We start from the raw sequence: 26,187 nt of genomic DNA, 5'->3' as shown, positions 1-26,187 counted from the left end.
GGCAACATACTGATTTATCTTTCTCTGATGAGGATCTATCTGATTCAGAAGATCCTGCCTCAGATATTGACACTGTCAAATCCTCTTATTTATTTAAAATGGAGTATATTCGTTCTTTATTAAAAGAAGTGTTGATTACATTAGATATGGAGGAAACTAGTCCTCTTGATATTAAAACTAGTAAACGTTTAAATTCTGTTTATAAACCTCCTGTGGTTATTCCAGAGGTTTTCCCAGTTCCTGATGCTATTTCAGATATGATTTCTAAGGAATGGACTAGGCCTGGTACTTCTTTTATTCCTTCTTCAAGGTTTAAAAAATTGTATCCTTTGCCAGCTGTTAGATTGGAGTTTTGGGAAAAGATCCCCAAAGTTGATGGGGCTATCTCTACGCTTGCTAAACATACTAGTATTCCTATGGAAGATAGTACTTATTTAAAGATCCTTTAGATAGGAAACTTGAATCTTATCTAAGGAAGGCTTATTTATATTCAGGTCATCTTCTTAGGCCTGCAATTTATTTGGCTGATGTTGCAGCTGCTTCAACTTTTTGGTTGGAAACTTTAGCGCAACAAGTATCGGATTGTGATTTGTCTAGCATTGTTAAATTAATTCAACATGTTAATAATTTTATTTGTGATGCCATTTTTTGCTATCATCAAAATTAATGTTAGATCTATGTCTTTAGCTATTTTAGCTAGAAGAGCTTTATGGCTTAAATCTTGGAATTCTGATATGACTTCTAAGTCCAGATTGCTATCTCTTTCTTTCTAAGGTAATAAATTATTTGGTTCTCAGTTGGATTCAATAATTTCAAATGTCACTGGGGGGAAGGGAGTCTTTTTGCCTCAGGATAAAAAGTGTAAATCTAAAGCTTCTAACCGTTTTCATTCCTTTCAACATAATAAGGAACAGAAATCTAATCCTTCCCCAAAGGAATCTGTTTCCAATTGGAAGCCTTCCTCAAATTGGAATAAATCCAAGCCATTTAAAAGATCAAAGCCAGCCCCCAAGTCCGCATGAGGGTGTGGCCCTCATTCCAGCTCAGCTGGTAGGTGGGCAGATTAAAATTTTTCAAAGATGTTTGGATCAATTCATTCCAAAATCATTGGATTCAGAGAATTGTCTCTCAGGGGGGGTACAGAATAGGTTTCAGAGTAAGACCGCCTGTGAGAAGATTTTTCTTTCACGCATTCCAGCGAACCCAGGAAAGGCTCAGGCTTTCCTGAAGTGTGTTTCAGACCTGGAGTTATCAGGAGTAATCATGCCAGTTCCGTTTCAGGAACAGGGTCTGGGGTTTTATTCAAATCTATTCATTGTCCCAAAGAAAGAAAATTCATTCAAACCAGTTCTGGATCTAAAGATTTTGAATCGATATGTAAGAGTACCAACTTTCAAAATGGTGACTATAAGGACTATTCTGCCTTTTGTTCAGCAAGGGCATTATATGTCCACAACAGACTTACAGGATGCATATCTTCATATTCCGATTCATCCGGATCACTATCAGTTCCTGAGAGTCTCTTTTCTAGACAAGATTACCAATTTTTTGCTCTTCCTTTTGGCCTAGCGACAGCTCCAAGAATCTTTTCAAAGGTTCTGGGTGCCCTACTCTCTGTAATCAGAGAGCGGGGTATTGCGGTGTTTCCTTATTTGGATGATATCTTGGTACTCACTCACTCTTTACGTTCTGCAGAATCTCACGTGAATCAACTAGTGTTGTTTCTTCAAAGACATGGCTGGAGGATCAATTTACCAAAAAGTTATTTGATTCCTCAGACAAGGGTAACCTTTTTAGGTTTCCAGATAGATTCAGTGTCCATGACTTTGTCTCTAACAGACAAGAGACATTTAAAATTGGTTGCAGCCTGTCGGAACCTTCATTCTCAGTCATTCCCTTCAGTAGCTGTGTGCATGGAAGTTTTAGGTCTTATGACTGCAGCATCAGATGCGATCCCCTTTGCTCGTTTTCATATGAGACCTCTCCAGCTTTGTATGCTGAACCAATGGTGCAGGGATTATACAAGGATATCACAATTGATATTCTTAAATCCCAATGTTCGACTTTCTCTGTCTTGGTGGTTATATCACCATCGTATAATTCTAGGGGCCTCTTTCGTTCGTCCAACCTGGACTGTGATCACAACAGATGCGAGTCTTTCAGGTTGGGGAGCTGTTTGGGGATCTCTGACAGCATAAGGAGTTTGGAAATCTCAAGAGGCGAGATTACCAATCAATATTTTGGAACTCCGTGCGATTCTCATGGCTCTTCAGTTTTGGCCTTTGTTGAAGAGAGAACCATTCATTTGTTTTCAGACAGACAATGTCACAACTGTGGCATATGTCAATCATCAGGGTGGGATTCGCAGTCCTCAAGCTATGAAAGAAGTATCCCGGATACTTGTTTAGGCGGAATCCAGCTCTTGTCTAATTTCTGCAGTTTATATCCCAGGTATAGACAATTGGGAAGCGGATTATCTCAGTCGTCAGACTTTACATCCGGGAGAATGCTCTCTCCACCCAGATGTGTTTTCTCAAATTGTTCAGATGTGGGGACTTCCAGAAATAGATCTGATGGCATCTCAACTAAACAAGAAACTTCCCAGGTACCTGTCCAGGTCCAGGGATCCTCAGGCGGAAGCAGTAGATGCATTGACACTTCCTTGGTGTTATTAACCTGCTTATTTTTTCCCGCCTCTAGTTCTTCTTCCAAGAGTGATCTCGAAAATCATCATGGAGCAATTGTTTGTGCTGCTTGTGGCTCCAGCATGGCCTCACAGGTTTTGGTATGCAGATTTTGTTCGGATGTCCAGTTGCCAACCTTGGCCACTTCCCTTAAAGCCAGAACTTCTATCTCAAGGCCCGTTTTCCCATCAGGATCTCAAATCATTAAATTTGAAGGTATGGAAATTGAACGTTTAGTGCTTAGACATAGAGGTTTCTCTGACTCAGTGATTAATACTATGTTACAGGCTCATAAATCTGTTTCTAGAAAGATTTATTATCAAGTTTGGAAGACTTACATTTCATGGTGTTCTTCTCATAAATTTTCTTGGCATTCTTTTTGAATTCCTAGAATTTTACAGTTTCTTCAGGATGGTTTGGATAAAGGTTTGTCTGCAAGTTCCTTGAAAGGACAAATCTCTGCTCTTTCTGTTTTATTCCACAGAAAAATCTCTAAACTTCCTGATATTCACTGTTTTGTTCAGGCTTTGGTTCGTATCAAGCCTGTCATTAAATAATTCTCTCCTCCTTGGAGTCTTAATTTGGTTCTGAAGGCTTTACAGGCTCCTCCATTTGAGCCTATGCATTATTTGGACATTAAACTACTTTCTTGGAAAGTGTTGTTCCTTTTGACCATCTCTTCTGCTAGAAGAGTTTCTGAATTATCTGCTCTCTCTTGTGAATCTCCTTTTCTATTTTTTCATCAGGATAAGGCAGTTTTGCAGACTTCATTTAAATTCTTACCTAAGGTTGTGAATTATAACAACATTAATAGAGAAATTGTTGTCCCTTCTTTGTGTCCTAATCCTAAGAATTCTTTGGAGAGATCTTTACATTTTTTGGATGTGGTGAGAGCTCTGAAATATTATGTTGAAGCTACTAAAGATTTCAGGAAGACTTCTAGTATTTTTGTTATCTTTTCTGGTTCCAGGAAAGGTCAGAAGGCTTCTGCCGTTTCTTTGTCATCATGGTTAAAGCTTTTGATTCATCAACCTTATTTGGAGTTGGGTAAAACCCCGTCTCAGAGAATTATGGGCTTTTAAGAATGAAGCTTCAGTTGATCAGATTTGCAAAGCAGCAACTTGGTCTTCTTTGCATACTTTTACTAAATTCTACCATTTTTATGTATTTGCTTCTTTGGAAGCAGTTTTTGGTAGAAAAGTTCTTCAGGCAGCTGTTTCAGTTTGATTCTTCTGCTTCTAATATAAGTTTTTTCTTTTCAATTATGAGACTAAACTTATGATTTGGGTTGTGGATTAATTTTTTTCAGCGGAAATGGCTGTTTTTATTTTTTATCCCTCCCTCTCTAGTGACTCTTGCATGGAGTTCCACATCTTGGGTATTACTATCCCATACATCACTAGCTCATGGACTCTTGCCAATTACATGAAAGAAAACATAATTTATGTAAGAACTTACCTGATAAATTAATGTCTTTCATATTGGCAAGAGTCTATGAGGCCCACCCTTTTTTGGTGGTTATGATTTTTTTTGTATAAAGCACAATTATTTCCAAATTCTTTGTTGATGCTTTTTACTCCTTTCTTTATCACCCCACTTCTTGGCTATTCGTTAAACTGAATTGTTGGTGTGGTGAGGGGTGTATTTATAGGCATTTTGAGGTTTGGGAAACTTTGCCCCTCCTGGTAGGATTGTATATCCCATACGTCACTAGCTCATGGACTCTTGCCAATTACATGAAAGAAATTAATTTATCAGGTAAGTTCTTACATAAATTATGTTTTTATAATTTCTTTCAATGATGGAACTTAAAACATATTCACTTGCTTTGTGAGTAGAAAAAAAAACCCCAATGTGCTTCTCATTTCCAAAGATAGAAAGTGATTTGTGGTGCTCCAGAAACAATAGCAAATACTGTTCTGATAGGTTGAATTCAGGGAACATGTGCAAGAAGTTGCTGCTTGATCGCCTGTTGCGGAGTGCTTTTCAAAATACATGAAAATCAATCTCTGAATCATAAAGGGATAGAAAGGTCAACAGTTAAATGTGTCTGGGTGCATTTAAAGGGATAGTAAACCCAACATTTTTATTTCATGATTAAGATAGAGCATGCAATTTTACACAGCTTTCTAATTTACAACTATTAACAATTTTTCTTCGTTCTCTTGGCATCGTTATTTGAAAAACCAGGAATGAAAGCTAAGGAGCCTGCCTATTTTTGGTTCAACACCCTGGATAGTGCTTGCTGATTGGTGGGTACATTTAGACACCAATCAGCAAGCGCTACCCAGCTGTTGAACCTTAAATGGGCTGGCTCCTAAACTCTAATTCCTGTTTTTCAAATAAAGACACCATGAGAACAAAGAAAAGGTGATAATAGGCATAAATGAGAAAGTTGCGTAAAATTGCATGCTCTATCCGTATTATGAAAGAAAAAAAAAATGGTTTTAAGTATCCCTTTAAGTTTTGAATAGAAGTAAAAGTTATAACTATTTATAATCAGCACTGTGCACCACCAGACCTTTTCAGAGAGCCACCAGTAGCTTGTATGACATGAATTATGTCTTCACTAGCGTAATACACCCCACTGCCAGCTCTCTGAGCAAGCATAGCTTTTAAATCCTGATACTCAAGTAGCATATGTGCGTCTGCCGCTGAAACTTTCACTCGAAGCATTTATGCAAATGTATATTGTAAAAATGTTTCTATTTCAAATTGAAATGCATTTATTAACATTTCATTGTTGACCTTTCAATCTGTTTAAGAAAAGGTCTGTTGCTTCTTTAAAATTTTTTGGTACTTACTAATAACAAAAGGGATGAAAGGTCGAAGGAGGAGGTACAGGTATACCTCACTTTACAGCGCTTCGCTAATACAGCGCTTTGTGGAGCTTAAGTTCAACCTCCAAGGATTTTGAAACAGTGCTGTACTCATCGTGAGATTGCTAGAAAATTGACTGGCACCCAGGGGCGTATTTAGGTTTTGTGCTGCCCTAGGCACTCAAAATTCTGCTGCCCCCCCCACCCCCCTCCCCAGGTTTAAGGCCTTTTTTTAGACATAATATTTTTGGGGCAGGGTGTAAAAAATTTAAAAAAATAAATGTATTTTTAAGTAGATGTTTGCCAGGGCTTGCATTCACTCTGGTCACACACACACACACATATATATATCCAAGCAGATATTTTGCTTAAATAATGTCAATATATATATATATAGACATTATTTTGCAAGTCAGATGATTAAAGTGTTTATATCAGAAAAAAATACCCTTCACTGTTAGATATTTTGTCAGTAGGTAGTTGTTTAACCTTAAACATCTTCTTTGGTGATTGACAGTTATTTAAGCAAAATATCTGCTTGGATAAATATGTAATGCAGGGGTGTCCAAACTTTGCTCTCCAGAGGTTTTGGAACTACATTTCCCATGATGCTCAGCTAGATAAAATGCTGGCTGAGCATCATCGGAAATGTAGTTCCAAAACCTCTGGAGAGCAAAGTTTGGACACCCCTGATGTAATGAATATACAAACTGGCCTTTAAAAGTACTTAAAAAATACAACAGTAGTTATGATAGGTTTAGGAATTGTATCGTAGGGGATAAAGTCACATGATACAATAATAAATAAAGTATGTACTTGTATTGTTTCTGAATGTATTAAATGCATACAACATATTTTCAGTTGTGTTTTAAGTCACATAGTTGTATAGATTCAGCAATAAATACTTATTCTTTGCATGTATGACGGATAGACAAACAGTAAATGTACAAGTATTTAGTGACTAATCCGTTTAAGTATTTTAATGCCTAATGAAGATGTATTGAAGGGAGAAAGGCATATGCTGTTTCACAGTGGTCACGGTGTAGTGCACACTGCACTATGTAGTCTGTGTGAGTCTCAATCACGCGGTGGAGCCAGGAAGAATACCGCATTCCCTCTCAGTCCAGGCCAGGCTGCGCAAGTGAGCTCCGCTTCCACTGTCACCACGTCATGCGCACCCACATACAATCCCATAGGATAGCAATAGCCGGGCCCTGGTTGATTTAGCCACCCGGCCCTCAGTTCAGTAGAGTGGCCCTAGGGACTCAAAATTCTGCTGCCCCTTAAAAATCTGCTGCCCTAGGCACCGGCCTTGTTGGCCTATGCCTTAACACGCCCCTGCTGGCACCATTTTGTTATGCTTAGTGTGATGAGAGGAAGTGATGTCACCGGATGGGGGCATGGTTTAGGGGATTGATAGCCTATGTGGCAGTTACCAAGTTAGATGTGTTGTACAAGCTATATATGCTCTGCAATAAAATAGCGTTGTACCTTCTATGCTGTGTCCTGCATCCATTCTCATGACACTTCACTCTGTTTACAGCATTACAGTGCAATCTGTGTCTCAGTGTTTTATAGTCTGGCAAATGTTACTACAGTAATTGTCACTATTTTACAGGTACAGTATTCATTGAATACTAATTGAATACTGTACTGTGCTAGTGTTAAACTAAACGTAGCGCTATAGCACCCCTAACATATGTTAGTTTAAACATGTATTTGTATTAAAGTAATAAAACATTAGGTGCTAAGCACGATTGCTCCAGTGAAAATATACCAAAGCAGTCTTCAGATGGGGCAATTCAGCTACAGTTTGATATAGTTACAGCTACATTTGATAGACAATTGAAAACCCAGTGTAGTTATGTGTGAACAGCTGAACAGAAAACATTTGATGCACTGCAAAAGGCTGTTTTATTAGTCTCCACTGGGCCTTGGGTCAGAAAAGTTTCACTCAGTTTGGTGCCTCTGTTCTTCATTCTGCTTTGGAACTGATTTATGTTCTATGCCTCAGAAATACATTTGGGTGTAAAGCATTTGTTTATTTTAAGATGTGAATTATTTTATTTGTGGTATTTCACTTGATCCATTACATAATTTTAAAACAATGTACGTTTATTTTAGTTCATTTTATTAATCAGGACTTTTTGGTGCTATGGCTTTTAAAGCACGTATCACCATGGAGGAAAAAAAACACAGACTTTTTATACGTTTGTATAGTTGCCTCTGTGTGTGTTTATCTATAGGTGTTTTTATGCATTTTTTTTTTAAGGTCTTGAAAATGTTATTCAATATACCTTGTTTCTGCAGCTATTGTATTTAGGTGCCAGTTCCATTCAGTTCCTAATGAAATCACTGCCGTATCCTCTTGTAGATTTGTGCAAGATGAGTGTGGACGCGAAGCGTATTCTTATTTCATTCCTGGAGTATCACAAATGCCAAAATAAAGAGTATGTGGATGTTCTGGACACCCTGAAGCAGGACACCCTGATGCAGACGGTGCAACTACGCACCTTGGAAACTGACGGGCACCTGGAGACAGATGGCAACATTCCTATTAAAACACAGGTCGATGGTGGTACTGATGGTAAGTTATGTAAAGTTTCTAGAAATTAACGTAAACGTATTCATTATCCAGTTTTCTTAAAACCACACACACACACACACACACATATATATATATATATATATATATATATATATATATATATATATATATACAGTATATAAATAAAATGTTCACACACATTATATGAAGAGAGAGAGAATTTATATATAGATAGATAGACAACTTTCACCAGCTCATTACTCTACATTAAAGAACCCTGGATATGTTAAAATATTGAATATCTGGGGGTTCCTGGAGGTACTGATTCACATTAATTGTAAAAAAAGAAAAAGAAAAAATAGAATACCTTAGCCAGCATTCTCTCATTTAGAATAAATAGAAAACCATAACTACTAATGAATAGAAAAATAATGTATTGCAAAATGTCAAATATAAATACATTAAACACAATCACAAAAAAATACCACCTTAAAAACTGCTAGTAGCCACTAAAGGAAAAAACAAAGGGATTGCACTAAGCTTGATATTTGCAACTAATCATTACCAACAATCCTTGCATGGAAGCTGGACTGCATGTTAAAGTGATGGTAAAGTGTATTGTTAATGTAATTGGGCAAATGCTTTATTTCATGTTATAGAAGCAAATTTTATTTACATTTTTTTTAAAATCTTACTTTACTATATAATTATTATTTTTTAATTGAAATTCTTGTCAATCATTTTATTGGCTCCACCCCAATGTAGCTTCTCATCAGTTTATAGACGTGTACAGCAATCTCGCTCACTGTACACGTTATTTTAAGTAGAACAATCCCATCAACTGTACCCTTTTCACTATAGTAGCGTGTACAGTGTAGTGACATGTATAGCAGATAAATTAACGTTATTTGCAATACCTCAGTTATTTTATATTCTAAAGTTCCTCTAAACGTATTCCTTTAAAACCACAGTGATTTGTACATCAGTCCCGCCAGCTGTACACATCACTATGAGTAGAGCGAGCGTTCACATCAAAACATTTTTTTTTAAATATTTTGTCAAATCTTTTATTTTCAAAGTCCTTTGCCACAAAATATATATATATATATATATATATATCTAGATAAGCATCAATCCATAGCTGTGATGCAATGTTTACTATAGAAAAATAAGGAATCCCCTTTCTCGTGCACAAAAGTAACAAGCACACAATTTGTGATGACAAGCACTGACAGACTGTGTCTACTATACATGCTTGTAATGTAATACATATAGTTTAATGGGCCAGATAGCTAATTTCATTAATCACGTATGAATGTATGTCAGTGTGCACAGATCATCTGTTTTTATTATTTTATGAGATCTCCCTTAGTTTCTTCCTCTAGTGGCCACTAACAGTTTATAATGGGGTATATTTTGGTGATAGTGTTTGATGTATTTATAGTTGATATTTTGATTTCTTTCATGTAATTGGCAAGAGTCCATGAGCTAGTGACGTATGGGATATACAATCCTACCAGGAGGGACAATGTCTCCCAAACCTCAAAATGCCTATAAATACACCCCTCACCACACCCACAATTCAGTTTTACACACTTTACTTCCAATGGAGGTGGTGAAGTAAGTTTGTGCTAAGATTTCCACGTTGATATGCGCTTCTCAGCATTGTTGAAGCCCGATTCCTCTCAGCGTACAGCGAATGTCAGAGGAATGTGAAGGGAGTATCACCTATTGAATGCGATGATTTCCCTAACGGGGGTCTATTTCATAGGTTCTCTGTTATCGGTCGTAGAGATTCATCTCCTACCTCCCTTTTCAGATCGACAATATACTCTCAATTTACCATTACCTCTACTGATAACTGTTTCAGTACTGGTTTGGCTATCTGCTATATGTGGATGGGTGTCTTTTGGTAAGTATGTTTTTATTACTTAAGGCACCCCAGCTATGGTTTGGCACTTAATGCATTTATATAAAGTTCTAAATATATGTATTGTACTTATATTTGCCATGAGTCAGGTTAATGTATTTCCTTCTGTAGAATTTCAGTTTCATATTTGGGGAAAATAAACATTTTTAAGAAATGTTTTTCTTACCTGGGGTTTAGTCTTTTTTTCAATTGACTACTTTCTTGCAATTTGCGGGCGGTATTAGGCCCGCGGGTGCGCCAAATGCTAGACTTTATTGCGTCATTCTTGGAGCAAGATTTTTTTTGGCGTGAAAAATTTATTACGCAACTTCGTCATTTCCGGCGTCATAGTTGACGCAGAAGCCTTACACACGGTTGCGTCATTAGTGATGCTAGTGTGTCATTTCCGGTTATTATTGGCGCCAAAAAAGTTTTCAGTTACGTTGTGCGTCATACTTGGCACCAAACTTTTTCATTATTTTAATACCCCATTGATGTTTGCCTCTTGCCTTTTTCTCTATCAGAGGGCTATGCTATTTGCATTTTTTTCCCATTCCTGAAACTGTCATATAAGGAAATTGATAATTTTGCTTTATATGTTGTTTTTTCTTTTACATTTTGCAAGATGTCTCAATCTGATCCTGCCTCAGAAGTATCTGCTGGAACTTTGCTGCCTGACATCGGTTCTGCAAAAGCTAAGTTCATTTGTTGTAAGATTGTGGAAATTATTTCTCCGAATGTCATTTGTAATAGTTGTCATGATAAACTTTTACATGCAGATAGTGTGTCCATCAGTAATAGTACATTGCCAGTTGCAGTTCCTTCAACTTCTAATGTACATGATAAACCTATGAATTTTAAAGAATTTGTTTCTGATTCTATCCAGAAGGCTTTGTCTGCATTTCCACCTTCTAATAAACGTAAAAGGTCTTTTAAAACTTCTCATTTAGTTGATGAAATTTCAAATGACCAACAACATAATAATTTATCCTCCTCTGATGAGGATCTATCTGATACAGAAGATCCTTCCTCGGACATTGACACTGACAAATCTACTTATTTATTTAAAATAGAGTATATGCGTTCTTTATTAAAAGAAGTGTTAATTACTTTGGATATTGAGGTAACCAGTCCTCTTGACGTTAAGTCTAATAAACGTTTAAATGCTGTTTTTAAACCTCCTCTGGTTTCTCCAGGGGTTTTTCCTATTCCTGAGGCTATTTCTGATATGATTTCTAAGGAATGGAATAAGCCAGGTACTTCTTTTATTCCTTCTTCAAGGTTTAAAAAACTGTATCCTTTACCAGCAAATTTTATAGAGTTTTGGGAAAAATCCCCAAAGTTGATGGGGCTATTTCTACTCTTGCTAAACGTACCACTATTCCTAGGGAAGATTGTACTTCCTTTAAGGATCCTTTAGATAGGAAGCTTGAATCTTATCTAAGGAAAGCCTATTTATATTCAGGTCATCTTCTCAGACCTGCAATTTCTTTGGCTGATGTTGCGGCTGCATCAACTTTCTGATTGGAGAATTTAGCGCAACAAGAATTGGATTCTGACATATCTAGCATTATTCGCTTACTGCAATATGCTAATCATTTTATTTGTGATGCCATTTTTGATATTATCAAAATTGATGTTAGATCCATGTATTTAGCTATTTTAGCTAGAAGAGCTTTGTGGCTTAAATCTTGGAATGCTGATATGACATCTAAATCTAGATTACTATCTCTTTCTTTCCAATGTAATAATTTATTTGGTTCTCAGTTGGATTCTATTATTTCAACTGTTACTGGGGGAAAGGGAGTTTTTCTGCCTCAGGATAAAAAACCTAAGGGTAAATCTAAGGCTTTGAACCGTTTTAGTTCCTTTTGTCAAAATAAGGAACAAAAACCCAATCCTTCCCCCAAGGAATCTGTTTCCAATTGGAAGCCTTCCTCAAATTGGAATAAATCCAAGCCGTTTAAGAAACCAAAGTCAGCCCCTAAGTCCGCGTGAAGGTGCGGCCCTCATTCCAGCACAGCTGGTAGGGGGCAGATTAAGGTTTTTCAAGGATATTTGGATAAATTCTGTCCAAAATCAATGGATTCAGAGCATTGTGTCTCAAGGGTATCGAATAGGATTCAGAGTAAGACCTCCTGTGAGAAGATTTTTTCTCTCACGTATCCCAGCAAATCCAGTAAAAGCTCAGGCTTTCCTGAAGTGTGTTTCAGACCTGGAGTCTTCAGGGGTAATCATGCCAGTTCCTTTGCAGGATCAAGGTTTGGGGTTTTATTCAAATCTATTCATTGTCCCAAAAAAGAAAAATTTATTAAGACTAGTTCTGGATCTGAAAATTTTGAATCGTTATGTAAGAGTACCAACTTTCAAGATGGTGACTATAAGGACTATTCTGCCTTCTGTTCAGCGAGGACATTATATGTCCACAATAGACTTGCAGGATGCATACCTTCATATTCCGATTCATCCAGAACATTATAAGTTCCTGAGATTCTCTTTTCTAGACAAGCATTACCAATTTGTTGCTCTTCCATTTGGCCTAGCAACAGCTCCAAGAATCTTTTCAAAGGTTCTAGGTGCCCTACTTTCTGTAACAGGGTATTGGGGTGTTTCCTTATTTGGACGATATCTTGGTACTAGCTCAGTCTTTACGTTCTGCAGAATCTCACACAAATCAACTTGTGTTGTTTCTTCGGAAACATGGTTGGAGGATCAATTTACCAAAAAGTTTCTTGATTCCTCAGACAAGGGTCACCTTTTTAGGCTTCCAGATAGATTCAGTGTCCATGACTCTGTCTCTAACAGACAAGAGACGTTTAAAATTGGTTGCAGCCTGCCGGCATCTTCAGTCTCAGTCATTCCCTTCAGTGGCTATGTGCATGGAAGTTTTAGGTCTCATGACTGCAGCATTGGATGCAATCCCCTTTGCTCGTTTTCACATGAGACCTCTACAGCTTTGTATGCTGAACCAATGGTGCAGGGATTATACAAAGATATCACAATTAATATCCTTAAATCCCAATGTTCAACACTCTCTGAAGCGGTGGATAGATCACCATCGTTTAGTTCAAGGGGCTTCTTTTGTTCGGCCAACCTGGACTGTGATCAAAACAGATGCGAGTCTTTCAGGTTGGGGAGCTGTTTGGGGATCTGTGACAGCACAAGGGGTTTGGAAATCTAAAGAGGCGAGATTACCAATAAATATTTTAGAACTCTGTGTAATTCTCAGAGCTCTTCAGTTTTGGCCTCTGTTAAAGAGAGAACCATTCATTTGTTTTCAGACTGACAATATCACAACAGTGGCATATGTCAATCATCAGGGTGGGACTCACAGTCCCCAAGCTATGAAAGAAGTATCTCGGATATTTGCTTGGGCAGAATCCAGCTCCTGTCTAATCTCTGCGGTGCATATCCCATCTGTAGACAATTGGGAGGCGGATTATCTCAGCCATCAGACTTTACATCCAGGGGAGTGGTCTCTCCATCCAGATGTGTTTCCTCAGTTTGTTAAGATGTGGGGTCTTCCAGAGATAGATCTCATGGCCTCTCATCTAAACAAGAAACTTCCCAGATACCTGTCCAGGTCCAGGGATGTTCAGGCGGAAGCAGTGGATGCGCTGACACTTCCTTGGTGTTATCATCCTGCTTACATTTTCCCGCCGCTAGTTCTTTTTCCAAGAGTGATCTCCAAAATCATCATGGAACAATCGTTTGTGTTGCTGGTGGCTCCAGCATGGCCACACAGGTTTTGGTATGTGGATCTGGTTTGGATATCCAGTTGCAAACCTTGGCCACTTCCGTTATGGCCGGACCTACTGTCTCAAGGTCCGTTTTTCCATCAGGATCTCAAATCATTAAATTTGAAGGTATGGAAATTGAACGCTTAGTACTAAGTCATAGAGGTTTCTCTGACTCAGTGATTAATACTATGTTACAAGCTCGTAAATCTGTCTCTAGAAAGATTTATGATAGAGTTTGGAAGACTTACATTTCATGGTGTTCTTCTCATAAATTTTCTTGGCATTCTTTTAGAATTCCTCGAATTTTACAGTTTCTTCAGGATGGTTTGGATAAGGGTTTGTCTGCAAGTTCCTTGAAGGGACAAATCTCTGCTCTTTCTGTTTTATTCCACAGAAAGATTGCTATACTTCCTGATATTCACTGTTTTGTACAGGCTTTAGTTCGTATTAAGCCTGTCATTAAATCAATGTCTCCTCCTTGGAGTCTTAATTCGGTTTTGAAGGCTTTACAGACTCCTCCATTTAAGCCTATGCATTCTTTGGACATTAAACTACTTTCTTGGAAAGTGTTGTTCCTTTTGGCTATCTCTTCTGCTAGAAGAGTTTCTGAGCTTTTCAATTTTTACTTAAGGTTGTGAATTCTAACAACATTAGTAGAGAAATTGTTGTCCCTTCCTTGTGTCCTAATCCTAAGAATTCTTTGGAAAGATCCTTACATTCTTTGGATGTGGTAAGAGCTTTGAAATATGAAAAAGATACTTAGGCAATTAGACATGACAATGTCATACTCTAAATACCTACTCATCCAAAGGAATCCTAACTTCACACCAGGAATAGACTCTAAGATCTTCAAAAATTGGGCCTTGAAGGGGCTTAATAAGGTTACACAGTTAGTAGATCCCAAGTCAAGGGTATGCAAATCCTTTGCTCAAATTCAACAGGAATTTGAGATAACAAATAGGGAGTTTTATTATCTGCTATAATACTTTTTCGGGCAGGGAAGTACAGTATTTCTCTAGTAAGGTGTATCCAGTCCACGGATCATCCATTACTTATGGGATATTCTCATTCCCAACAGGAAGTTGCAAGAGGACCCACAGCAAAGCTGCTATATAGCTCCCCCCCTTCCTACCATATCCAGTCATTCTCTTGCAACTCTCAACGCGCATGGAGGTAGTAAGAGGAAAGTGGTGAAAAATAGTTAGTTTATTTTCTTCAATCAAAAGTTTGTTATTTTAAATAGTACCGGAGTTGTGCTATTGTTTCTCAGGCAGAGATAGAAGAAGAATCTGCCTGAGTTTTCTATGATCTTAGCAGGTTGTAACTAAGATCCATTGCTGTTCTCACACATGTCTGAGGAGTGAGGTAACTTCAGAGGGAGAATGGCGTGCAGTTTATTCTGCTATCAGGTATGTGCAGTTATGATTTTTTCTAGGATTGGAAATGCTAGAAAATGCTGCTGATTCCTGATAAATGTAAGTTAAGCCTGAATACAGTGATTTAATAACGACTAGTATCATGCTTACTCTCAGGGGTATTACCCTTATAGATATGCTATATAAAATGTTTGCTGGCATGTTTAATCGTTTTTTTATATATGCTTGGTGATAAAACTTTATTGGAGCCTAATTTTTTCCACATGGCTGGCTTTATTTTTGCCTAGAAACAGTTTCCTGAGGCTTTCCACTGTTGTAATATGAGTGGGAGGGGCCTATTTTAGCGCTTTATTGCGCAGTTAAAATTACAGACTGAGGCATCCAGTTTTCCTTAGGAGTCCCCTGAATGCTACAGGACATCTCTAAAGAGCCTAAAATCGTTTATTGGGGAAGGTAGGAGCCACAGTAAAGCTTGCTGGGACTGTTAAAAAACGTCTATGTCGTTTTTTTGATCCGTTTTTTGAACTAAGGGGTTAATCATCCATTTGCAAGTGGGTGCAATGCTCTGTTAGCCTATTACATACACTGGACTAACTCTCCCCACGTGTCGGATCCTTTGACTCCCGCTCAAGGGACTCACGCTCAAATGGCGCCAAGTACATCAAGGGCACCTATAGCGTTTACTTTACAAGACATGGCGGCAGTCATGGATAATACCCTGTCAGCGGTATTAGCCAGACTACCTGAACTTAGAGGTAAGCAAGATAGCTCTGGAGTTAGACGAAATGCAGAGCATACTGACGCTTTAAGATCCATGTCTGATACTGCCTCACAATATGCTGAAGCTGAAGAAGGAGAACTTCAGTCTGTGGGTGATGTTTCTGACTCAGGCAGAGTACCTGATTCTGATATTTCTACATTTAAATTTAAGCTTGAACACCTCCGCGTGTTACTAAAGGAGGTTTTAGCAATTGCAGTGCCAGAGAAATTGTGTAGACTGGATAAATACTTTGCAGTGCCGGTGTGTACTGATGTTTTTCCAATACCTAAAAGGTTTACAGAAATTATTACTAAGGAATGGGATAGGCCAGGTGTGCCGTTCTCTCCACCTCCTATTTTTAGAAAAAAATTTCTATAGACGCCACCACCACACGGGACTTATGGCAGACAGTCCCTAAGGTGGAGGGAGCAGTTTCTACTTTAGCAAAGCGGACTACTATCCCTGTCGAGGACAGTTGTGCTTTTTCAGATCCAATGGACAAAAAATTAGAAGGTTACCTTAAGAAAATATTTTGTCAACAAGGTTTTATCCTTCAGCCCCTTGCATGCATTGCCCCTGTCACTGCTGCTGCGGCGTTCTGATTTGAGTCTCTGGAAGAGGCCTTACAGGTAGCGACTCCATTGGATGACATACTTGGCAAACTTAGGGCACTTAAGCTAGCCAATTCTTTTGTTTCTGATGCCATTGTTCATTTGACTAAACTAACGGCTAAGAATTCTGGTTTTGCTATACAGGCGCGCAGAGCGCTATGGCTTAAATCATGGTCAGCTGACGTGACTTCCAAATCTAAGCTGCTTAACATTCCCTTCAAGGGGCAGACCTTATTCGTGCCTGGTTTGAAGGAGATCATTGCTGATATCACTGGAGGAAAAGGTCATGCCCTTCCTCAGGACAGGTCCAAATCCAGGGCCAAACAGTCTAATTTTTGTGCCTTTCGAAACTTCAAGGCAGGTGCGGCATCAACCTCCTCTAATGCAAGAACTGTTGCTCAATCCAAAGCGGTCTGGAAGCCAAACCAGACCTGGAACAAAGGTAAGCAGGCTAAAAAAACGTGCTGCTGCCTCCAAGACAGCATGAAGGAACGGCCCCCTATCCGGTAACGGATCTAGTGGGGGGCAGACTTTCACTCTTCGCCCAGGCATGGGCAAGAGATGTTCAGGATCCCTGGGCGTTGGAAATTATATCCCAGGGATATCTTCTGGACTTCAAAGCTTCTCCCCCAAAAGGGAGATTTCACCTTTCACAATTATCTGCAAACCAGATAAAGAGAGAGGCATTCTTACACTGTGTACGAGACCTCCTAGTTATGGGAGTGATCCATCCAGTTCCAAACGAGGAACAAGGACAGGGTTTTTACTCAAATCTGTTTCTGGTTCCCAAAAAAGAGGGAACATTCAGACCAATTTTGGATCTAAAGATCTTAAACAAATTCCTCAGGGTTCCATCATTCAAGATGGAAACTATCCGTACCATCCTGCCTATGATCCAGGAGGGTCAATATATGACTACAGTGGATCTAAAGGATGCTTACCTTCACATTCCGATACACAAAGATCATCATCGGTTTCTCAGGTTTGCCTTTCTAGACAGGCATTACCAGTTTGTAGCTCTTCCCTTTGGGTTAGCTACAGCCCCAAGAATTTTTACAAAGGTTCTAGGGTCGCTTCTAGCGGTCCTAAGGCTGCGGGGCATAGCAGTAGCACCTTATTTAGACGACATCCTGATACAGGCGTCAAATTTCCAAATTGCCAAGTCTCATACGGACGTAGTACTGGCATTTCTGAGGTCGCATGGGTGGAAAGTGAACGAGGAAAAGAGTTCTCTATCCCCACTCACGAGAGTTTCCTTTCTAGGGACTCTGATAGATTCTGTAGAAATGAAAATTTACCTGACGGAGTCCAGGTTATCAAAGCTTCTAAATTCCTGCCGGGTTCTTCATTCCATTCCGCACTCTTCGGTGGTTCAGTGTATGGAAGTAATCGGCTTAATGGTAGCGGCAATGGACATAGTGCCGTTTGCACGCTTACATCTCAGACCACTGTAACTATGCATGCTCAGTCAGTGGAACGGGGATTACACAGATTTGTCCCCTCAACTGAATCTGGACCAAGAGACCAGGGATTCTCTCCTCTGGTGGCTATCTCGGGTCCATCTGTCCAAAGGTATGACCTTTCGCAGGCCAGATTGGACGATTGTAACAACAGATGCCAGCCTTCTAGGGTGGGGTGCAGTCTGGAACTCCCTGAAGGCTCAGGGATTGTGGACTCAGGAGGAGTCTCTCCTTCCAATAAATATTCTGGAACTAAGAGCGATATTCAATGCTCTTCAGGCTTGGCCTCAGTTAGCAACTCTGAGGTACATCAGATTTCAGTCGGACAACAACACGACTGTGGCTTACATCAACCATCAAGGGGGAACAAGAAGTTCCCAAGCGATGTTAGAAGTCTCAAAGATAATTCGCTGGGCGGAGTTTCACTCCTGCTATCTATCAGCTATCCATATCCCAGGTGTGGAGAACTGGGAGGCGGATTTTCTAAGTCGACAGACTTTTCATCCGGGGGAGTGGGAACTCCATCCGGAGGTGTTTGCACAAGTGATTCATCACTGGAACTGGATCTCATGGCATCTCGACAGAATGCCAAGCTTCCTTGTTACGGATCCAGGTCCAGGGACCCCAGGGCGACGCTGATAGATGCTCTAGCAGCGCCCTGGTCTTTCAACCTGGCTTATGTGTTTCCACCGTTTCCTCTGCTCCCTCGACTGATTGCCAAGATCAAGCAGGAGTGAGCATCAGTGATTTTAATAGCGCCTGCGTGGCCACGCAGGACCTGGTATGCAGACCTAGTGGACATGTCATCCTTTCCACCATGGACTCTGCCTCTGAGACAGGACCTTCTACTTCAGGGTCCTTTCCTCCATCCAAATCTAATTTCTCTGAGACTGACTGCATGGAGATTGAACGCTTGATTTTATCAAAGCGTGGCTTCTTCGAGTCAGTCATTGATACCTTAATACAGGCACGAAAGCCTGTCACCAGGAAAATTTACCATAAAATATGGCGTAAATATCTTTATTGGTGTGAATCCAAGGGCTACTCATGGAGTAAGGTCAGGATTCCTAGGATATTATCTTTTCTCCAAGAAGGCTTGGAAAAAGGTTTGTCAGCTAGTTCCTTAAAGGGACAGATTTCTGCTCTGTCTATTCTTTTGCACAAGCGTCTGGCAGATGTTCCAGACGTTCAGGCATTTTGTCAGGCTTTAGTCAGAATCAAGCCTGTGTTTAAACCTGTTGCTCCACCATGGAGCTTAAATTTGGTTCTTAAGGTTCTTCAAGGAGTCCCGTTTGAACCTCTTCATTCCATTGATATAAAACTTTTATCTTGGAAAGTCCTTTTTTTGGTAGCTATTTCCTCGGCTCGTAGGGTCTCCGAGTTATCTGCCTTTCAATGTGATTCTCCTTATCTAATTTTTCATTCTGATAAGGTAGTCCTGCGTACCAAACCTGGGTTTTTACCTAAGGTGGTATCTAACAAGAATATCAATCAAGAGATTGTTGTTCCATCCTTGTGTCCTAATCCTTCTTCAAAGAAGGAACGCCTATTACACAATTTGGACGTGGTCCGTGCTTTAAAGTTTTACTTACAAGCTACTAAGGATTTTCGGCAAACATCTGCTTTGTTTGTTGTTTAATCTGGTCAGAGGAGAGGTCAAAAGGCTTCGGCAACCTCTCTTTCTTTTTGGCTAAGAAGCATAATACGCTTAGCCTATGAGACTGCTGGACAGCAGCCCCCTTAAAGGATTACAGCTCATTCTACTAGAGCTGTGGCTTCCACCTGGGCCTTTAAAAATGAGGCCTCTGTGGAACAGATTTGCAAGGCGGCGACTTGGTCTTCGCTTCATACTTTTTCAAAATTTTACAAATTTGATACTTTTGATTCTTCGGAGGCTATTTTTGGGAGAAAGGTTTTACAGGCAGTGGTACCTTCCGTTTAAGTTCCTGCCTTGTCCCTCCCTTCATCCGTGTACTTTAGCTTTGGTATTGGTATCCCATAAGTAATGGATGATCTGTGGACTGGATACACCTTACTAGAGAAAACACAATTTATGCTTACCTGATAAATTTATTTCTCTAGTGGTGTATCCAGTCCACGGCCCGCCCTGTCATTTTAAGGCAGGTTATTTTAAATTTAAACTACAGTCACCACTGCACCCTATGGTTTCTCCTTTCTCTGCTTGTTTTCGGTCGAATGACTGGATATGGTAGGAAGGGGAGGAGCTATATAGCAGCTTTGCTGTGGGTCCTCTTGCAACTTCCTGTTGGGAATGAGAATATCCCATAAGTAATGGATGATCCGTGGACTGGATACCTCACTAGAGAAATAAATTTATCAGGTAAGCATAAATTGTGTTTTCAACTATCTACAAACCAGTTAATAACACTTTTGGGCAGAGTAATGTGCAAAGACTAGCGGATATATGGCAGGTTACAGTAGAGGAAATTCAAGCAAGTTTTAATTTGGTTGACAGATCATCAATCGCCTCTTCCTGGAGAGAATCACACACAAAAAAATTATAAATAGAACATACATTACTCCCCAGGTAAAGGCTAGATGGGACAAAACCCGAGTAAGCTGCCACAAATGTAAAACTATAAATGCGGACATAGAACACTGCTTTTGGAACTGCAGAAAAATTAAAAAATTTTGGTATAAAGTCATGAGCTGGGCGTGCAAAATCAACAAAAATAATATACAGTTTAAGGAGAAGCACATCTTTTTTTAAATAGGGCAGGAGGAACTATCATATAAAAATATCCGTCAACTTAATATGCTAATTATTACGGGTAGACTCCTGATACTAAAATACTGGAAAGCCCAGAGAGCTCCTAGTCTGAAGGAATTCATACAAAAACTTAAAAACCAATTAATATTAGAACAAATGGATACCTCAATAGATTCAGATCACAAAATTAAGCAATTCTTCTATAAATGGAAAAACATTATTATCAGCTTCCCCAAAGAAATACAAAAACAAATAATTTCCCCTTTCAGGGGCACTATTTATATGGAATCAGCCATTGCTAATGGTGAATATGATCTTAGGTAGCTTGGTGGCATGGGGGTGACGGAGAGGAGTTGGGGTTCAGAAGGGGGGAAGAGAGGGGAGAGAGAGAAAAAAGCTATTTAATATGATAGGAATTCCCCCTTTTTTTTCTGTTGTTGTTTTACTTATTTTTGTTTTTGTTTTAATTTTTTACTTATTAAGAAAATCACCATTCAGTATGCTAATTAATTGAAGTTTATTCTTTTATAATTAATGGTGTTAATTCAGCTCAAGTTAAACTGTCTTGTCTAGACAAACAATATATGAATATTACTTATTTTTCCTTTTTATGTATAGTTGTGATTGTATAGATGTATACTCATATTTTGGTAACTGTGATATCAAAGGACTATTGTGTATAACACCTACAGAATATTGCTTGTTATTGTTTATCAATCTAATGGAATTGTATGCTGAATTGGTTAATAAATATATATTTAAAAAAAAAAAAGAGCTTTGAAATATTATGTGGAAGCTACTAAAGATTTCAGGAAGACTTCTAGTCTATTTGTTTTATTTTCTGGTCCTAGTAAAGGTCAGAAGGCTTCTGCTATTTCCTTGGCTTCTTGGTTAAAACTTTTGATTCATCAAGCCTATTTGGAGTCGGGTCAGGCCCCGCCTCAGAGAATTACAGCTCATTCTACTAGATCAGTCTCCACTTCGTGGGCCTTTAAGAATGAAGCTTCAGTTGATCAGATTTACAAAGCGGCAACTTGGTCCTCTTTGCATACATTTACTAAATTCTACCGTTTTGATGTATTTGCTTCTTCAGAAGCAGTTTTTGGTAGAAAAGTTCTTCAGGCAGCTGTTTCAGTTTGATACTTCTGCTTTTGATTTAAGTTTTTTTCTTTCATTTATGAGAATTAACTTATTTTTTTGGGTTGTGGATTAATTTTTTCCGCGCAAAATGGCTGTTATTTATTTTTATCCCTCCCTCTCTAGTGACTCTTGCGTGGAGTTCCACATCTTGGGTCTTGCTATCCCATATGTCACTAGCTCATGGACTCTTGCCAATTACATGAAAGAAAACATCATTTATGTAAGAACTTACCTGATAAATTCATTTCTTTCATATTGGCAAGAGTCCATGAGGCCCACTCTTTTGATGGTGGTTATGATTTTTTGTATAAAGCACAATTATTTCCAAATTTCTTTTGTTGATGCTTTCTACTCCTTTCTTTATCATCCCACTGCTTGGCTATTCGTTAAACTGAATTATGGGTGTGGTGAGGGGTGTATTTATAGGCATTTTGAGGTTTGGGAAACTTTGCGCCTCCTGGTAGGAATGTATATCCCATACGTCACTAGCTCATGGACTCTTGCCAATATGAAAATGAATTTATCAGGTAAGTTCTTACATAAATTATGTTTTTTATTCTTTTATACATTTTTTTTTTTTTTTTGGTTTTGGAATAGTTCCGGATTTTAGGATTTGTACCTGTATTTTTTATATATATATATATATATATATATATATATATATATATATATATATATATATATATATATATATATATATATATATATGTATATATATAAAAAAATACAGAAGGATGGTAAAATGCACTTGTCACAAATATGCCTCCATAAAGGTATCAATTTCTTCTCCCACAAATACTCATAACATCCTAAATAGGGGTGAGTGAAAAATAGCTGATAGTCTTGTATGTACTCTTCTCGTGTGTTTCCCCACAAAAAAGACAGAAGCAGACAGGCAGCAATGCTACAGTATAAAAGTGAAGAAAGGCAGCACCAGCATCAAATTAAAAAAAACTCTTTATTCACTTACAGGCAAAACAAGTGTGACATAGAAAAAACGTCTGACGCGTTTCACGCCCCCTAGTGGCGTTTCATCAGAGACTACAGGTGTTCCTAAACATGACCCTCTTATACTGGGACATATTAATTGCATATTTTTTTTTTTTATAAACAATTTTTATTGAGGTACTCAGAATAGGCATACAAACAGCATAGGTATGTAGCAAAAATGGCATACAGTAAGTTTTCTGAAAGTGATACATAATAAAACATAAACAAAACAACAAAGTTAGTATGCAGTGCCTATATAAAGGGGAACCTTCATGGACCAAGCATAAGGGAAATAACTGACAGTGAGGGAAGGTAAAAGGAAAAAGACCACTCTTGGATCTCACAATTATGACCTCGGATTTTGTAGGTTATTTTTCTGTAATGCTATTTTTCTTTCCATAGGGATGCTTACAATAGACTAAAGTTTTCTGCCCCAAAGGTAACACGGTAAGACCCTCTTGGGTCTGATATATAGAAATATTATAAGAACAGGGGTTGATGTTGAAGAAAGGTGTACAATATTGTTAGGAAAGGACTATGGTTGGGATGTGGCATAGAAAAGACAAGCCACGTAGCTAGCCCTACTGTAAAAGGAGGTTCATTATGGTGGTGGGGGGGGGGGAGGAGGTGGTAATGTAAATGAGATAAGTAAAATAAATAAAATAAGTAACTTAGGGACTGAAAGGCTTGTTATAAGTTAGGGGGAGGACAGTTGGATAAATGTAGTGGGTATCAAATGCTAAATGTACTAAGTAGACAGGCTTCAGTGCTACAGGGCAACACAAATATACGCATATGACCACACATCTAGGCAATAATATTATAAATGAAAACACAAGACAAAACTTTGGGGGAAAAAGGCCGCAGCCCGCGTTTATTATTTTTAAAATAATTGATAAACTTTATTAAACCACAATAACATTCAAAAGGTGCTTGCCCCATAAAATCACGTGCCTTCCACTGGCGCTCGGCCAGGCACGCCCACATCCTTAACCTCTCCCCATACCTGAGGAGGTACCCATAATAATTAAATATAACTTAGCGGCTAGCACCCCGCTTTAGCTGCGACAACCACTTACCAAATCCAGGGAGGGAGGGAGGGCGCTTCTCTTCGCAGGTCTTCACTCCTGCTCGGCTACAAAACAAGTGAGCAACGGCTCACGTGACCACGCCCCTAATGCCTAGCGTGAGGTCATTAGCCCCTCCTCACATAGGCATTGATCCGGGGCTTCATTGACCACACATCTAGGCAATATTATTATAAATGAAAACACAAGACAAAACTTTGGGGGAAAAAGGCCGCAGCCCGCGTTTATTATTTTTAAAATAATTGATAAACTTTATTAAACCACAATAACATTCAAAAGGTGCTTGCCCCATAAAATCACGTGCCTTCCACTGGCGCTCGGCCAGGCACGCCCACATCCTTAACCTCTCCCCATACCTGAGGAGGTACCCATAATAATTAAATATAACTTAGCGGCTAGCACCCCGCCACTGCTCGAAAAGACCTTCGAGCACCAACCCACAGGGCTAAGGCCTTTTTTACCCCTTCGCTCAAGTTAAAATTAAAAAGATGCAGGCCAATTTTGTTAAGGTGAACACCATCTTTTAAGAAGAAGCAGCTTCCAGACTCTCCTTCAAACTCCACATGCCTTACACCGAAGCCACCCAATTTTGCCACAAAGCTTGTGATAGTTCTATTAATCTTTTTGCGGGATGAGTCCAATCTTTTCACATCCCAAGCAGACCTCCACGCTAATCTGCACTCAATGTCGGACCAAATAATCATTATCTCAGGTAACAATTCTTTTAACCTAACAATATCTCTTTTGATCATATCAATAAAGTCTTTTTGTGCCATAAACCCCAAATCATTGCCCCCTACGTAAATAATTAAAATCTCAGGTGGGTGAAACAATCTAGCCCAACTAATCACTTTAAATAGTAACTGGTCCCACTTCATACCCCTAATCCCAAACCACTTAATTAATATTTTTTCAGATGAACAGCTAAGCTGCAGCCCTGATTCTCTTAATGCAGCCTCTTTTCTTGCCCAGTATATGTAAGAATGTCCCACGATCCAACAATGAATGGGACCTGCTGGAATAATCAGACTTCCATCTCCCAATCTTTTTAACTGAATTAACATTCAAACCAGAAATACTAGCTTCCGTCGCTGCCCCAATTCTAAATGAATGACAACCAAATTCACTACTATTCAAACCTATCCTTTCTAACGCTTTTTTCAATACTGATTCAAATTGAAAACGAGATAAAAATGTGCCGTCCTCATGCACCAATAACGGAATGCCATCAATAACTTTTCTAACATTAAAAAATTCCCTAACTGCCGTAACTGGGCAGCACAATCCCCCAATTTCTTTCAAACAAACCCAACAACCCTTACCTATTTGATCCGTTTTAGACTTCTTTAGCCAAATTAAAACTTCATGCGGGTTCAAAACTACATCTCTATAGCACAAACCCCCGCAATTCCACCTGTTAGCGGATACCAACTCTGAAATCCTAAAAGCACCAAAGAATGCGAGTAAAAATGCCACCCTGAATAACAAAACTTCAAATTGGGAAAAACAAACAAAGGGCAACACTTTAACCAATTTGACAACAATAGCAAAGACCAAAGGTCTTCTATTATCAACTGATACTTTACCCCTAATTAAACTCCTTATTGCCATTCTCACAGAAAAATTTTTGGACAGATCGACCCAACCCAACAGGTTAAACAAAAAAGACAAAGCCGCCATATTCCTCTGCACCACCGATTTAGTTGTACCCTTCTCTATCCATTCTTCAATCCAATCTAATAAAAGGAATTCCTCCTTGTCCCCTTCAAAAACAGATAATTTGTTCAACCACTGAACCCACACAGGTAGGTAGGCTTTCCAAGTACTAGGAGCTAAGGCTCCCCTCACCGATTTTAACAATCTAGGAAGTTCAAATGCCACATCTCCTCCGGGCAAGGAAAACCGATTTCTTCCGCCTCTGGCACAGCCTCTCGGAATCTCCGCCACTGAAAACGAGAAAGAGCGTCAGCCCCATCATTCTCCTTTCCAGGAACATGAATAGCTCTAAAAAAGACATTATGCTTCATACATTCAAAAACGAACATCCTCAGCAATCCAATCACTGGTTTCGAACTGGATGATAGGCGATTGATTGCAAAAACAACCCCCATATTATCAGAATGAAATACCACCTTTCTATTCTCAAATTCGACACCCCAAATTTTTAAGGCTACCACTAACGGAAATAATTCCAGAAAAACCAGATTTTTTGTTAGACCTACCTCTGCCCAATATTCAGGCCACTCGCCAGCACACCATTTGTTTCCAAATATGGCTCCAAAACCATGAGCCCCTGAAGCGTCAGTGAATAAATGAAGTTCACTACACAAA

General features: G+C 39.0%; 1 protein-coding gene across 4 annotated transcripts in view; it reads left to right on the top strand.

Annotated features, from left to right (window-relative positions):
- LOC128664153 (BH3-interacting domain death agonist) overlaps positions 1 to 26,187 on the top strand; it is a 125,157-nt gene that overhangs the window by 35,010 nt on the left and 63,960 nt on the right. For all 4 annotated transcript variants that reach the window (XM_053718881.1, XM_053718882.1, XM_053718880.1 and 1 more), the window contains one exon: positions 7,878 to 8,090. In XM_053718881.1, the coding sequence (XP_053574856.1) occupies positions 7,889 to 8,090 (202 nt within the window). In that variant the 5' untranslated portion in view covers positions 7,878 to 7,888. The remainder of the gene's footprint in view (positions 1 to 7,877; positions 8,091 to 26,187) is intronic.

Source organism: Bombina bombina, chromosome 6 (assembly GCF_027579735.1).
Source record: "Bombina bombina isolate aBomBom1 chromosome 6, aBomBom1.pri, whole genome shotgun sequence".
NCBI lineage: Eukaryota > Metazoa > Chordata > Amphibia > Anura > Bombinatoridae > Bombina > Bombina bombina.
Note: the sequence above shows the minus strand (reverse complement) of the source record. Positions and strands in the feature narration are given on the sequence as shown.